Source organism: Alligator mississippiensis, chromosome 3, assembly GCF_030867095.1.
Source record: "Alligator mississippiensis isolate rAllMis1 chromosome 3, rAllMis1, whole genome shotgun sequence".
NCBI lineage: Eukaryota > Metazoa > Chordata > Crocodylia > Alligatoridae > Alligator > Alligator mississippiensis.
Genome location: NC_081826.1, coordinates 253,707,803 through 253,722,261, shown reverse-complemented (window position 1 = coordinate 253,722,261; position 14,459 = coordinate 253,707,803). Strand labels below are relative to the sequence as shown.

The window sequence follows — 14,459 nt, the reverse complement described above, 5'->3', positions numbered from 1 at the left end:
CCCTCAGTGCTTATGTTTTAAACGTAGTGAGCTGCTTAGTGTGGTTATACATATTATTGTGTGTCTGCATTTCTATAACGCGTCTCCCTAATAACTTCTTTTTTCCCTCATCGCTGGGGAAGAACTGGAGTCGGGCCGAGGTCCGCGGGGCTGCACCGCTGCCCGCGCGCCCCGGCTGCAGTCGGGCCTCGCCGAGGGAAGCGCCGTGGATGTCGGCGCAGGCGAGCCCGGCCCCGGCCGCTTTGAACCAGGCAGCGCCGGCTCGCGGCGGGGAGAGGCCTCGCTCCGGGAAGCCGCCCGCCTGCAGGGGCCCTGGGGCAGCAGCAGCGGCCCCGGGGGCTGCCCCGGCGCTCGGGCCCGCGAGGGAAGCTCCGTCCCACAGGCGCTGTCAGCCGGGCTCGCGCCGTCCGTGCCGGACACCCGGCGCAGCGCCGCCGCGGCCGGGACACAGGGCACAGGCGGGCGGAGCACGCGGGCTGGGAGCTGGGCAGGGGAGGGAGGGTGCCCCGCGGCCCCTCCCCCGGCCTCACTCCGCCTCGCTGCGTGCCCGCCCCCGCAGCCCATATTCCCCTTTTCCGCGCCGGCCCGGCCAGAGCAGGCGGCCGGAGCTGCGGAGCCGCCTCCTTCCCTCACTCCTTCCCTCCCTCCGCCTCCTGCAGCGGCGGCACCACCTCCGCTCCCCAGCGCAGCGCAGCGCAGCCCAGCCTAGCCTAGCCCGCTGCTATGAGCCGCGCCGCCCCGTGAGGCGCCCGGAGGGTGCGACCCGCGCCAGGCCGCCGAGAGGTGATCCGCGCCGACCTGTTGCGGGGCCGGGGCCGGGGCCGGGCGGGGACGTGCGGATGCCCGCAGGGGGCAGAGGTGCGAGCGGGCCGGCGGCGGCGGCGGCGGCGGCAGCAGCCTGGCTGCATCGGCCGCGTGTCTCTGGGCGCCCCCGGAGCGGAGCGGAGCGGAGCTGAGCCGCCGCCTGCTCCGCGCTCGCCCCAGCGATCCCCCGCGCGGAGCATCGCGCCCCTCGAGCAGGGGAAGCCGGGGCTGCTGGCGAGACCCGCACACCTGCGGGACTGGCTGGCCTCGGCGGCTTGTTTCCCTAGAGGTGCCCCCGAAACGTGGCTTCTTCCTACTTCTCTAGTGACTGGGGGAGGGAGGAGGGGATCACCTAAGTCATGTTAGTTGATTGATGATTTTTTTTTTTTTGTAAGCTCTTCCTTCTGCATGTTGGAAGGAGAGGGAGAGAGAGAGATCCCTCCTTGGGTCCAGTATTGGAGAGGAGACCGGATAATAACTGTGGCACCATGTCCGGCGGACCTCAGGGCACCGGTGTGTTGGTGTTGCACAGTCACTTTAGCCTTGACTTTCGATCTCTTGTTGGGGAACTGTAAAGGGCAGATTTAACAGAAACTATGTCCTAATTCTCACCTTGTGCAGCTCCTGTGCAATGAGGGCAAAACTAGGAGGGATGTAAGCATGAGCAGGATTTGGCTCTGAATAACCTCAGCATCACTGAAGAATTAGCAACAGAAAGAGAGCAGTTGCAGTACACCCGTGGGTAGTTCATCCACCTTGGAGAAATGATGTGAGATCACAGTGTTTAAAGAGGAAATTCTGTCTGGCCCATCATTAATGTGGAAATAGTTGAAAACATTTGTTTTTTTAATTGCCTGAGCTGAGACCAGCAGAATCCAAAGCTGTTAAGTAGGGCATGGGGTTTATTGTTTCATCTTAAGTTACCTAGGCTATCAGATCTGATATTGCCGTGACAGGTAGCTGGTATTTGTAGTAGTAGTATCATTAATAACGATAAGATCCCTTGGTTCAGCCTTTCTTACTGATCTGTGGAAAATGTGTATATTCTGTAGTTTACTGACTGCTTGTCTTGTACATACAGATGTTGTTATTTCTAAGGAAAACTTGCCTGAAGGGACTTGACTCTCTTTTTTTTTTTTTTCTTTTCAAGACGAACATTTGCTTAGTGACTATGTAAATTACCTCTTCTGAAATACATGAGGCTTGCATAATATCTATCAACAAATGAAGAAATCAAAGGAGTCGGCTGACCACTTTTAATACTCTTGTAATATTTGGGTCCAAACAGCATAAAAAATTGCAAACCAGACTTGCTTACAAAAACATTGCTTTTTAATGGTTAGGTGCACTACCTTTATGTAGAGTGTACGTAAAATCTTTGATGAAGCATGCAGGAGAAGTAGATATTTGTCTTTGTTCTGTTCTGCATGTGACTCAACGTACCTCAGATTCTTCTGTAAAGACAATTTTATCATAATTTTATTGCAATAAATGCAGTGGTCAGAATATTCCAGGAATGGCATTTGGTCATTGAAAGACCGGATCTATATTTTAGGATATCACTTCGAAAGCAGAAATGAGGTGAAATTCTAAATTCCTTATTTAGGGTTTTTCCCCCCACGGTGGATTGTATCATTCTTTCAACTGATAGCAGCATTTGTTACTAGAGCTGCGGGCAGGCTTTGGCAACCTGCAGTGATCTGCACTTCCCACCTCTATGTCACACCTATGCATATGATCTGCTGTCCGCTAGCTTCAGACAGAGGGTCGTGTATGCTGGCCTTATGCTAAATGATGCTGTGCAGCTACAACTTACAGAGGTGGACAGGATCAGACCTCTTTTATTTGCAGCCTTTTGAAATTTTCTTCACCTGTCATTGCAACTGCCATAAGCACTTAATTTTGAACCCTATAATTGTAGTTCCTTTAGTACACAGAGGGGTAGTCCAGCCACAAAGAACTTGCCACAGAGATCTAACCTTCAATTGCTGCAGAGTCCCATTAATTTGGTTTTAATGAGAAATGCACATGGGATCAGGGATCTATCCTTGTAGGACCTGGCCCTTCCCACCAGTTACACAAGATGCTCTGAGTGCTTGCGGGGTTCCTGTATACCTTCATTTTCTTCCATTGATTTTTTTTTTTTACACCCCTGCAGAAGCATTCTTCAAGGCTTGGGACTCAAACATGAACCAGAGCAGTCTAGACAGACGCACTGAATGCTGTATGTTGAATCATAGACAAGGTTCTTTGGGTAAATGTGATATCTTTTTATTAGACCAACTAAATAGTTGGAAAAATTGTTCTTTGCAAGCTTTCAGGCACAAACACAGAAAGTATATTGAATCAAAACTTTCATTACATTCCCAGTAAGGTTTTACCTCTAGGTGCTTGCCAAGTGAGAGTTGATCTTCCCACCTCTACATATAAACTGTTGGTGGACTAATATTTGGATCCATGACTCTGTGGTCCTTTAGCTACAAAGACCTGTAATTTGAGGCATACGGTCACTATAATTCCTTTTGGCAATTGACTAAATGGGTAAATTTAAGTCTAAACCTGGTGTTTTGGGTGCTTGAATGTCACCCGAACATTGAGTAGTCAAGTAATGCAATTATCTTTAAAAGGAAATTCAAGTACGCTGTGTGAGTTGTACATATTTTAAAAGCGTACTTGAGTTCTGCACTTGTCCAGAGCTATACTTAAAGGCACAGCAGTGAACACATCATTGTTTCAACATGCATTGTTCAAAACATGTTTTCCAAGCAATTGCACAGCACAGAGGATCTGATTTTAAGCCTTATTGAAGTAACAGGAAAGACTCCCATTAATTTCACTAGGCTTTGGATCGTATTTGATAAGTACAAACATTATGTACTTTCCATACTTCTCCCTTGATAACTTCCTAATAATAGTTATGTTCCCAGTTAAAGGAAGTAGGTCACAGCATTGTTTGGCATGTTTTACCATAACGATAAAGGAGGCTGTTGCTTATGAAAGCTTATGCGTTCTTGAGTGAGTTAGTTTCTAAGATGCTATTCTGCCCTGCCTTCAGCCTGACTTCATGACTAACTCTCTCTCATGACTGTGAAGTGAAAGGCACATGCTTGTTGTCGTCTGTGGCTGTGTAATACCACTGCTTCCCTGAAGTATGGTAGAGGATATATGCCATGTTGCAGTCTGTGAGTGGGTGTTTAAGCCTGTCATTTCCCACATGAATATAACATCATTAAATGCTGCTGTTCCCCTCAAAGTTTAAACACACAGCATTTCTTATTCTAATGTGGGTTTTATTATATGAATTCTGTGAAAACTACAGCTTTTGTGAAAAGGTACTGTTTATTCTTTGTTTTAATTAGGGTGACATACATCTCAAGTTATTCAGACCCCTAAAACCCCTACACAATCTACTTATTAAGATGCTGCTCTAAGGAAATCAGCTACAGCTTTTCCTCTGGAAAGAATGAAGTGTGGGAGCAGGACTGTATCTTTCTCTGAACATGAATTAGCAGCATAGAAATATAATGTTCCAGACTATAGGAGAGAGAGAAATATCTGTATAAAGACCTCCACAGGTGGTCAGAGTCCACGTATCTTGCAGCAGATATCAAAACCTACTTTATCTCCTGCCCCAAATCACAGTTGGGGCAGTTTTGTGCAGGGAATTTCAGTGCTATTAGGGGAGGCTGGCATCCTCCCTGCTTTCTCCTTTGACTGTATACAATTGCCATGTAATATATGCAATTGTAATGTAATAAATATACAAAATGGGACTGTAAAAAATAAAACCCCTCCTCTGAGGGGTATGTTACAATCCATGGATTGCAGTAGCCTCTGTGCTTCACATGTAGAAAGGGATGTTTTTGGTCACGAAAGGTACGAAACTGTAAATCCACATGACAGGTCCTCTCTAAGATAGTCCACATGCCTATCCCTGTATCTATCATCAGTTTGGCTGAATTTCTCTCTTAGCCCAAGCTAGAGTAACGATTCTCTACCAGGGGTACTGCAGGGTGCCATGCAACATTAGCACTGTTAGGTGTGCAAGCATGATTCACAAGATAGACCCCAAAATTTGAAATGGGAATCCATAGTGTTAAAAACATTCAGACATGGTTGTGGTCTTTCTGAATTGACTACAACAGAAGAATTGCTGTTATATGTCTGCACTCAAAAAAATGAAATGAGTGGAAGCTAAGAGTTGACACTTTCTAAGGGAGGCCTATAAAAGGGTTCCTTGAGTTTGAAATGGTTGGGAACAAGGGTACACCACCAAATATTTTAAACATGTTCTCCTGCCCCATCCTTCTTCCCTTTTCTCCTCCTTCCCAGCACCCTTGAAAAACCCTGTGCACTCTGGGAGTCTAACTTAGGGTATTGCAGAAAAGCAGTGCTCCATTGTTTTCAGCACAGAATTAAGTTACCCTGCTGAGACTGCAATGTAAAATTTTGAGATCAGCCAATAGCAGGCTGCTGCTGGAGATGTGGAAGACATGGATCTCTGTAAGTCTTGGCTATAACATTTTAATAAAGCTTTGGTCATATTAAAAAGTCTTTGTTGTGTTATCTGTTTCTATTTTACCTATCCTGTTCCCTGCTGTTGCCTACAGAACAATCCTTCTACCAAAGAAAGGCATCTTATTGGAATTAGTTGGGTCTTGTTTTCCATGCAGTTCTTTTACATTCCACAAGGTATCCTGTCTGGTAGCTCTTCCTGCTATGATTCAAAGCCGGAGAATGTTTCAAGCTTGCATGTGTGTGTTTGTATAAGTATAATGAATCAGCAGGTCTGCAATGAGGAGGGGTGAGAAAATGAGCTCTGGTTTCTTTTTTTCCCTCCTTGCTTTTGTACTGTACCATCACTAAGGTTGGAGATCAGGTTTCCCAAGATAAACCTGCTCCTTGGGCAATAATTTTGGAGAATGTCCTTTTAAGAAAGTCATCAGAAGAAAATAGATACACACTGAAATAAATGTAGTTCTTTGGCCACTCTGAAGATGAACTTCAGAATATTTTTTCCCTGCTTACTGTCACTGTCAGGGATGCCTTTAATTCAATTTTCAATTAAAAAAGCATTATAAAACAGTTGTCATGAGAGTCTTTTAATCTTCTTTAATTTTTCTTTTATTTGTAGGTGTGGAAGAAAATGTCAGTCAGCATGCATGAGAATCGTAAATCTAGGGCCAGCACTGGCTCCATAAACATATACTTATTCCACAAGTCGTCATATGCTGATAGTGTCCTTACTCACCTGAACCTTCTGCGCCAACAGCGTCTTTTTACTGATGTGCTTCTTCATGCTGGGAACAGGTCATTCCCATGCCACAGAGCTGTTCTAGCTGCTTGCAGCCGTTACTTTGAAGCAATGTTCAGTGGAGGACTTAAAGAGAGCCAGGCTAGTGAAGTCAATTTCCATAATTCTATTCACCCAGAAGTCTTAGAACTTCTGCTGGACTATGCGTACTCCTCTAGAGTTATCATCAACGAAGAGAATGCAGAGTCCCTGCTGGAGGCTGGAGACATGTTAGAATTCCAGGATATCCGAGATGCTTGTGCAGAGTTTTTGGAGAAGAACCTTCACCCTACCAATTGCCTTGGCATGCTGCTGCTGTCTGATGCTCATCAGTGCACCAAACTTTATGAACTCTCTTGGAGGATGTGCCTTAGTAACTTTCAAATCATCAGTAAAAGTGAAGATTTTCTCCAGCTGCCAAAAGACATGGTTGTGCAGCTCCTATCCAGTGAAGAACTAGAAACTGAAGATGAAAGACTAGTGTATGAGTCGGCCATGAACTGGGTTAACTATGACCTGAACAAACGCCACTGTTATCTACCTGAACTGTTGCAGACTGTGAGACTGGCTCTCTTGCCAGCCATATACCTCATGGAGAATGTAGCCATGGAAGAGCTTATCACAAAGCAAAGGAAAAGCAAAGAGTTAGTAGAAGAATCTATAAGATGCAAGCTAAAGATCTTGCAGAATGATGGTGTGGTTACCAGTCTGTGTGCCAGACCTCGTAAAACTGGCCATTCACTCTTTCTTCTGGGGGGCCAGACCTTTATGTGTGATAAGCTATATCTGGTGGACCAAAAGGCAAAGGAGATTATTCCAAAGGCTGACATTCCAAGTCCACGGAAGGAGTTCAGTGCTTGCGCTATTGGCTGCAAAGTGTATATCACTGGGGGCCGGGGATCAGAAAATGGAGTCTCTAAAGATGTGTGGGTATATGACACTCTTCATGAGGAGTGGTCCAAGGCTGCTCCCATGCTGGTAGCTAGATTTGGCCATGGTTCAGCTGAACTCAAACATTGTTTATATGTTGTTGGAGGACATACAGCAGCAACTGGTTGTCTTCCTGCTTCCCCCTCAGTATCCTTAAAGCAAGTAGAGCAGTATGACCCTGTGACCAACAAATGGACAATGGTTGCCCCTCTTCGAGAAGGAGTGAGCAATGCAGCTGTAGTCAGTGCAAAACTTAAGCTTTTTGCTTTTGGTGGTACCAGCGTTAGCCATGACAAGCTGCCCAAAGTTCAATGTTATGATCAGTGTGAAAACAGATGGACAGTGCCAGCCACCTGCCCTCAGCCCTGGCGCTATACAGCTGCAGCTGTTTTGGGCAACCAGATTTTTATTATGGGTGGAGATACTGAATTCTCTGCATGCTCAGCTTATAAATTCAACAGTGAAACATACCAGTGGACCAAGGTGGGAGATGTGACAGCTAAGAGAATGAGCTGCCATGCAGTAGCATCTGGAAACAAATTGTATGTTGTTGGAGGCTACTTTGGGATTCAAAGATGCAAAACTTTAGACTGCTATGATCCCACACTAGATGTGTGGAACAGCATAACCACTGTGCCCTACTCATTAATTCCCACAGCATTTGTCAGCACGTGGAAACATCTCCCCTCCTAATTATGTGTATGCTGCAAGTAAAGATGATCAGGTAAGAAACGATAGTATCTGAATACACCTATGATAAAACTTAGTGCATAGCTTGACCTGTAATGCTAAAAGGAGGGTAAGTGCTATTAATCCTGTTTTATAGTCGGGGCAACTATGGTATTCAAATATGGGATGACTGTTCCAAAGCCATATTCAGGTTTGTAATAAAGTCAAGAATGGAACCTGGGTCTTTGACTCTCAGTACCAAGCTCTCCACTGGATCACCTTGCCACACAGTTTAGATGTTGAACATGTTATTTCCATTAGGTCTGATGCTAATTGGAAAATGCAGTTTAATAATTCACATCTTAATTATTACTAGGGATAGGTCATATTTTCCTGATTTACACATGACTGGTCAGTCCACATAAGTATCCAAATATCCACTTTTAATCCTTTGATCATGACCTGGAGAAGCACAGGTGTTTATTAAAGGATGGTGATTTTTAAAAAGTTGCAACTGCTTTATTATCAATGTACATGTAAGGACTAAATTCACCTACCTGAAACACCTTTTGAAGTTAGTGACATAAACCTGCTTAAAGCAAGATAGAATCTGATCTGTTAGGTCTGGCTTGCATGTTTTCTTTTCAGATTAAAGTTAGTTATACATCTGACTAGAGAGAGTGCCAATAAGGTTAATGCTGCTGTCTGAAATAATTGCTTGGCTCAAGCTGTTCTAGTTATGCATATTGGTTTGAGCTCACACCGAATAGGACTTCAATACAAATCTTCTCATAACCAAGTGTAAATTTGGCCTACCTTGTTTGATGGTTTTATGGCTCTGTCTTTTTATCTTTAGAAAAACCACTAAAATACCTGAGTAGCTAGAAGTATTAATGTCTCTGTTTTGAGTAAGTTTTGTAGTGCTGGCCTCATAACTAGTATTGAAATTTGGCTTAAACTAAGGACGGCAAAATTTGGCACCTGCAGAAGAGCGGCTCTGAGCTGCAATCTAGTAGGAAATGTAGTGGTGTCATATTTTTAATTATATATCTTTAAAGAATAAGTTGAATAACCACCTGTGGCATTTCTAACTTTCTCTCTCCCCTGTGAATACAGGGTTCTGGATTCTACCTGAAATTAGCAAACACTCGTAACTAGCCATATCCTGGGTGTTAGAGATTAAGCGCGTATTCCCAATAACTCAAAAACAGAGCAAATAGAAGGTTAGGTTTTTAGAGACAACTTCCTTGCTAGATGGAAAACTGAACAAGTCATCAAATCCAGACCATTCAGCAAGTTTCTATTATTACTTATTTCAGCTGTTATCAGAACAGTTGTAACAAATGCCCGGGCTCAGATCTGTGCCAAGAAAAATATTGACTTATTCTTCTAAGATTGACTTAATTGTTCTAAAGCTTACAGCATACAAGACAAAGAGCAGTTTATTCCAAAAAATAGCATTCAGCATTATAATGGCACCAAACTCTTTCATTTGCTTTGCAATATTCTGTTAGAGGTCATTAATTTGGCTTTACTAACATGGAAGATAACTGGAGGAATGCAGCCATAAACTGAAATCCCTCTAGTGTTGCGTGAGCATCCAGCCAGTAGATTTTTACTGACTCCTGCTGTTCTGTCAGTGGGTGGGAGGGACAGAAAGGAAATTACTTCTGATTACCCTCTGTTTTCATGGTGCTGTGTGGCCCCAGCCTGACAGCTCTTAGGAAGACTTTAGTCTGCTTTTGTTTTTTTCTCAAGCTTGGGGCGCTTAGTTGTACTTTTTTAAAGAGTCTGCATTTTTTTTTTAGGCTTCATCTCATGACAGGAAACACTATTTTGGCTTCAATGTCTATATACATGGCAGGGGAAAAATGACACGCTAGTCTGAAGAAAGTCCACAAGATGCTAATCAGCAATAAAAAAACTACAAAAAAAAAAAAGTTGGAAATAATGATGCAGGTCTGTCTTACATTCACAAGAGCAAAGAGGTTTCAAGCCAAGGCTGAAGTGTTTCCTGTGAGAGTGCTCTACTGTTTTTTAAGGCATTGCAGCACTGATGATATATGGCCATGTGCTGCTCTTATATATGTGTGTGTATGTGTACATTCAGATTAACTTCACTGGAGTTTTTTTTGTTTTGCTTCTGACAACAGAACTTGTCCTCTAAATCACAGCAGTGCTAACAAAAGCCATTACTAATAATGAGTCTGAGTCTGACTGGCTCAGAATGAAATACAAAAGTGAAATCTCATCATCTAAGGTCTATCATTTACATGGAATTATCAATTGTTTAGAAATCCATTGTGAATTTGGTGAAGCACAATGTGTTGTCATGTGTAAAGAAAGCAGGCTGATGTATATTTAAAAAAAATTGCTATAATGAAAAGCACAAATTTTTTTTTTTTAAGTAGTAGATGGATATGTTCACTTTCTACACTATGAGTGAATTCAATTTAGAGTTCTCCATGGTGAACAAGAGAGAGCATTGGTGAGAGATTACCTTTACCTTTTCCTCTCACCTCAGGCTCACTTCTACTTGTCTCTGATCTGGTTTGATTTGGCCCATGATTAAAACAAACCGGTTGTGCTCACTATTCTATGAGGTTGTTCCATAAGAGAGAGAGAAATTTCATGCAGTGGTTGGGTTTTTTTTCTTTGTGTTTTGGGGTTTGGGTTTTTCGGTTTTTGAGCTCAAGCCTATTGTACTGTTGTTTTTTTTTTTTTGCTTAAAAACATTGTTTCAAAATCCAGCAAAAAGACTGATTTGGCCCAAACAGCTTAACTTTTTGAAAATTTAAAAGGACTATATGTACATAAAACTACTCTATGAATAGTTTCCATTGGAGTCACTGTATAAAAGTAGGGCCATGTGAATAAGGGAGGCAGAATCTGATCCTAAATAATTGTGTGGGTGGCTTATTTACTATCAGTAGCTGGTGATTATACAGACACACCAAATTCCATCAGCAGAGTCTGTATGTTGAGCCTGGCTCTTTGTTTTTCTTTTGACATCTAACAAAATCCTTATGGTGTAATTAATCTCAACAAAAGTCTTTAAGCCTTTCCTTCCCCACCCCACCCCTCTCTGTTTTCAGTTTACTCTGTTATTTGGAGAAGACAACTGGAACCTCAGCTGTGGAGAAATGGTTTTTATGAAGAAAAATTGTTCAGTGTCTCTTGAGTTTGAAGAAAATCATCTGCACCTTGTAAATTATCTGACCTATACATGAAGGAATAAGAGGAAAAAATGTCCACTGCATCAGCACATGGTATAAATATGAATGAATAAACCTGTAACCTGGTCCCTATGCTAGCAATTGTGGATAAATGCCAACGTTGATCAGTCATTTAAAGAGGAAAAAGAACTTTTCATAACTGTGCAACACATAATTCTCAATTTCCATGGACTCCACTGTTTGTGTGTGAAGTTTTGAAATGGTTGTCACCTCTCTTTGTGACAGTTTGAAGTGTCAGCACCAGCTGCAGGCCAGGTCTGAAACAGTGAGATGTCGCTGTGTATGAAGATAAATCTGTATTGCTGCAGAATTCTGCTATAGGAAATGAGCTTCTTTATAGGTGGTGCCTGAAGCATCCATTAGATTAGTTTATTGTATTGTCCTATCTGCAGTTAGTGACCTTTTATCTGATAAGGAACAGCACAATCTGTGTGTGTATGTTGGTGCGTGTGTGTGTGAACTTTTGTAACAGTGGGGAACAAGTGATGAAAACCCCAAATTATTTGTAATTTTCCCCCTTCCTTCCCTGTATTTATCAGTGACTTTACTGTTCCATTCCTGTTATGTTACTTGTTGTAGATGTAGCTATTTATTGTTCAGTGCTTGCATGCTGAAACAATGCCTGCAGTTTGTCTTCATGTTGTAAGGGCTTCTGTGAATAGTTGTACGTTTTGCACATTTTGTGATCTCTGACTTGCTCTGCTGCACAAAAAAAGAAACTGTTGAGTAACAGTTGGGGGTTAGGGGTAGGGCAGGGGGGAGGGGATGGCTTCCTCAGTCGGAAATGGAAGGATTACAAGGCAGGATCTTAAATTACACGCATAGTAAAGGAAGAAGCCATGGAGGTCACTTTCTCAGGCCACCAACTCCCCAGGTTATATGTGGTGTGTCTTGTAGATAGTGTCCCTGCTACATTTCATTTGCCTGGTCATGTCTTTGAATTTCTAATCTGGAATAGCCAAAATCTTTTACAGCTTTCTTTTTTGTGCAGCCTCCTGATTTAAATACAAAATACTGTGGATTAGTTTCTGCATATGGAGCCCCCAGTAAAGGCATTGTCCAAAGTTATTTATTTATTTATTGGTTGAAACTATGGAATGTTTACCATGGCCACATATACCTGAACGAGTGGAGTCTTACTGATTCAAGGACATAAAGAAATAACCAAGATAGATTAGTACTATTAAAAAAACCCATTGCACTGATTAGGTTGGTTCATCTCTGTGGATTGAAGTACATTGTATGCTGCATGCTTTCAGAGGTCTAAAGGGTGTAGTAAAATTGTTAATTTTGATATTTTCATCCTTTGAATATGTTCTGAAGTAACCCTCAAGCCGCTGCACCTTTCTTTTTTTTTTTTTTCTTTTTTCTTTTTTACATAGCTAGGTAAGTATTCAAATACTTGGATACTCAAGTGTCAAATATGAACTTGATAAACCAAAACTTAATCATACCAATTTTGATATACTCAGTCGAGTCTTGAATCAAGTACAAACCCACTCTTTTCTTGATAGCAGATGCTTATGTTTTATAGGTGCTTTCTTTCTCAGACTTCATTATGAAAAAAATGTTGGATTTCCACCCCCCCCCCCATGTTTGTAGAGCCCAACATAAAACTGTTAAAGTTGGCATCGTGGTTGTGGTATGCTTTGATACAAGTAAAAACAAAAACAAAACTTTTTTTTTTTAAAGCTGCATGGATGCATGCTAAAAGTAAACTAGTTACAATATTGATGTTTGCATTTCTTTGTGTGGAGATTGTATTCTTGAAAGCTTGCCATCTGAAAACATTTACAGTGATCATCACCCTTAAAATGCCTCTATTTTGCCTTAGAATTGCTTTACTTCATTATTCTCTTATTTCATAGAAGAGGGGTTTAGATAATTCCCCAAGTGCTAAGAAATAACACTACTTAATTGACCAAGGCACTGGAAAACGTTTTAAGGGTGAGCTCCAATAAGAGGCGATCAGGACTCCCAAGTTTCATTAAACAAGTTCCCTAGATTTGATTGCCCTGTTGAAAAAAAAATAAAAATCCCTGTCCTCTAGATTGTGTAAAACAATAGCAATACAACCCTGTATAGGCATGAGTTACCCTTTCACCTTGTAGTTATTCACACAGGTACAAATTGAATGAGTGCAACATACAGTAAAATTAGGATAGCTGTGTTTTACATCTAATTTGCATAAGGGTTAGCGATAACAAGTTACAAGGCAGTGAAGTACTGAGCCCAGTGTGACCACTTTAATATAGATTTATAGGACCAGGAGCTGTCTTCTTCATTGAACTGGATAGAGTTCTGTCTTGTGTCACAAGCTAAATATATGGTACAGCTTCAAATCTGTTTTGTAACACCATATAACTTCCGAAAGTGGGTTGAATTTTCTGCAGCTGTTTTCAAAGTTGTGGTCTCCTTTCAAGTCTTCGATTAATTCCTGTGTGTAGGCTGAAGGAAGTTGAAGTCAGGGTGGGCCTCAGGCTCTGCAGGGAATATTCTGGGCTCCTGCTCTTTGAATTGATGTGGGAATTCTGGCTTACTACTTGACCATTCTCGTCCTGCAAAACACCCCACACTTTGAAGCAAATGCAATTCACAGCAGAGTGCACACAAAAACCTTGGCATAAGACAAGAAGGTTCTTCTTATTTTGTGGGCTGGTTGCTGTAGAAACCTATAACAAAGGACAGCCTTCCACTTCGGGTATAATTGTGCAGACCCTTTTCTCTAGGCCTGACACCTGTCTGAATAAGAGTGATTAGAGCTGAATAACATGCCTTGCCTGGCTATTGAAGATGTGGTTCACATACTAAAAGAAAACTGTACAAGTGAAATAAAATGTCCATGTTCTGTCTCTTTGTGTACTACTACATCTTAAGGTTTTGTAAAATTTCATCTTTTTCACAATGTGAAACTGAAGGTCAATAAATTATTAGAGATTTTCTCTTCAATTAACAGTTCTTTTTGAAGTTCTCTTCCCTCTCCTGGCAACCCTACCCCCACAAAATTATTTTGGTCCTTTTATATAGTTCGTGTCTTTGTCTTTAAAAAAAACCCAACAAGTCAGCATTTAAACTTCTGCTTCAATTACCCTGAGTGTGTTTGCTTTTTTCCATTATGCCACTGTTACTATAAATTTTATTATTGAAATTTGAAATTTAAACAGAGTTTTGAAAAGAACAGGAAATGCTGCTTAAGAACAAAATATTCAAGTCTTCATGTTTTTATTTTGGCCCTGGTATATAGTATATTGCCTGATTAATACTTTGGAACACAGCTAGGCAAGTCAAATCCCTGCCCCCCCTCCCCCCCGAGGGGGGAAAAATTGCTGGCTATATATGTTCATATAGATCTGAACTGTCTCAACATTGTTTGGCATCTTATGGCATCCCTAAAAGGATTGCAATGCAGCCAAGAGTCCTGAAGCACTCTGGTTGAGAATCACTGGTATGTGTATACACTCCCCCCCCCCCCCCCAATGATTCTCAACCAGGGTGATTCAGGACCCTTGGCTGCATTGCGATCCTTT

At 42.2% G+C, this 14,459-nt stretch overlaps 1 protein-coding gene across 1 annotated transcript; it reads left to right on the top strand.

Moving 5' to 3' along the window:
- Window positions 1–579: 579 nt before the first annotated feature.
- On the top strand, window positions 580–13,881 carry ENC1 (ectodermal-neural cortex 1). The gene is made up of 3 exons (XM_006275341.4): window positions 580–783; window positions 5,939–7,751; window positions 10,792–13,881. The coding sequence occupies exon 2, from the start codon at window positions 5,951–5,953 to the stop codon at window positions 7,718–7,720; it is 1,770 nt and encodes a 589-aa protein (XP_006275403.1). The 5' UTR covers window positions 580–783; window positions 5,939–5,950; the 3' UTR covers window positions 7,721–7,751; window positions 10,792–13,881.
- Window positions 13,882–14,459: the final 578 nt, after the last annotated feature.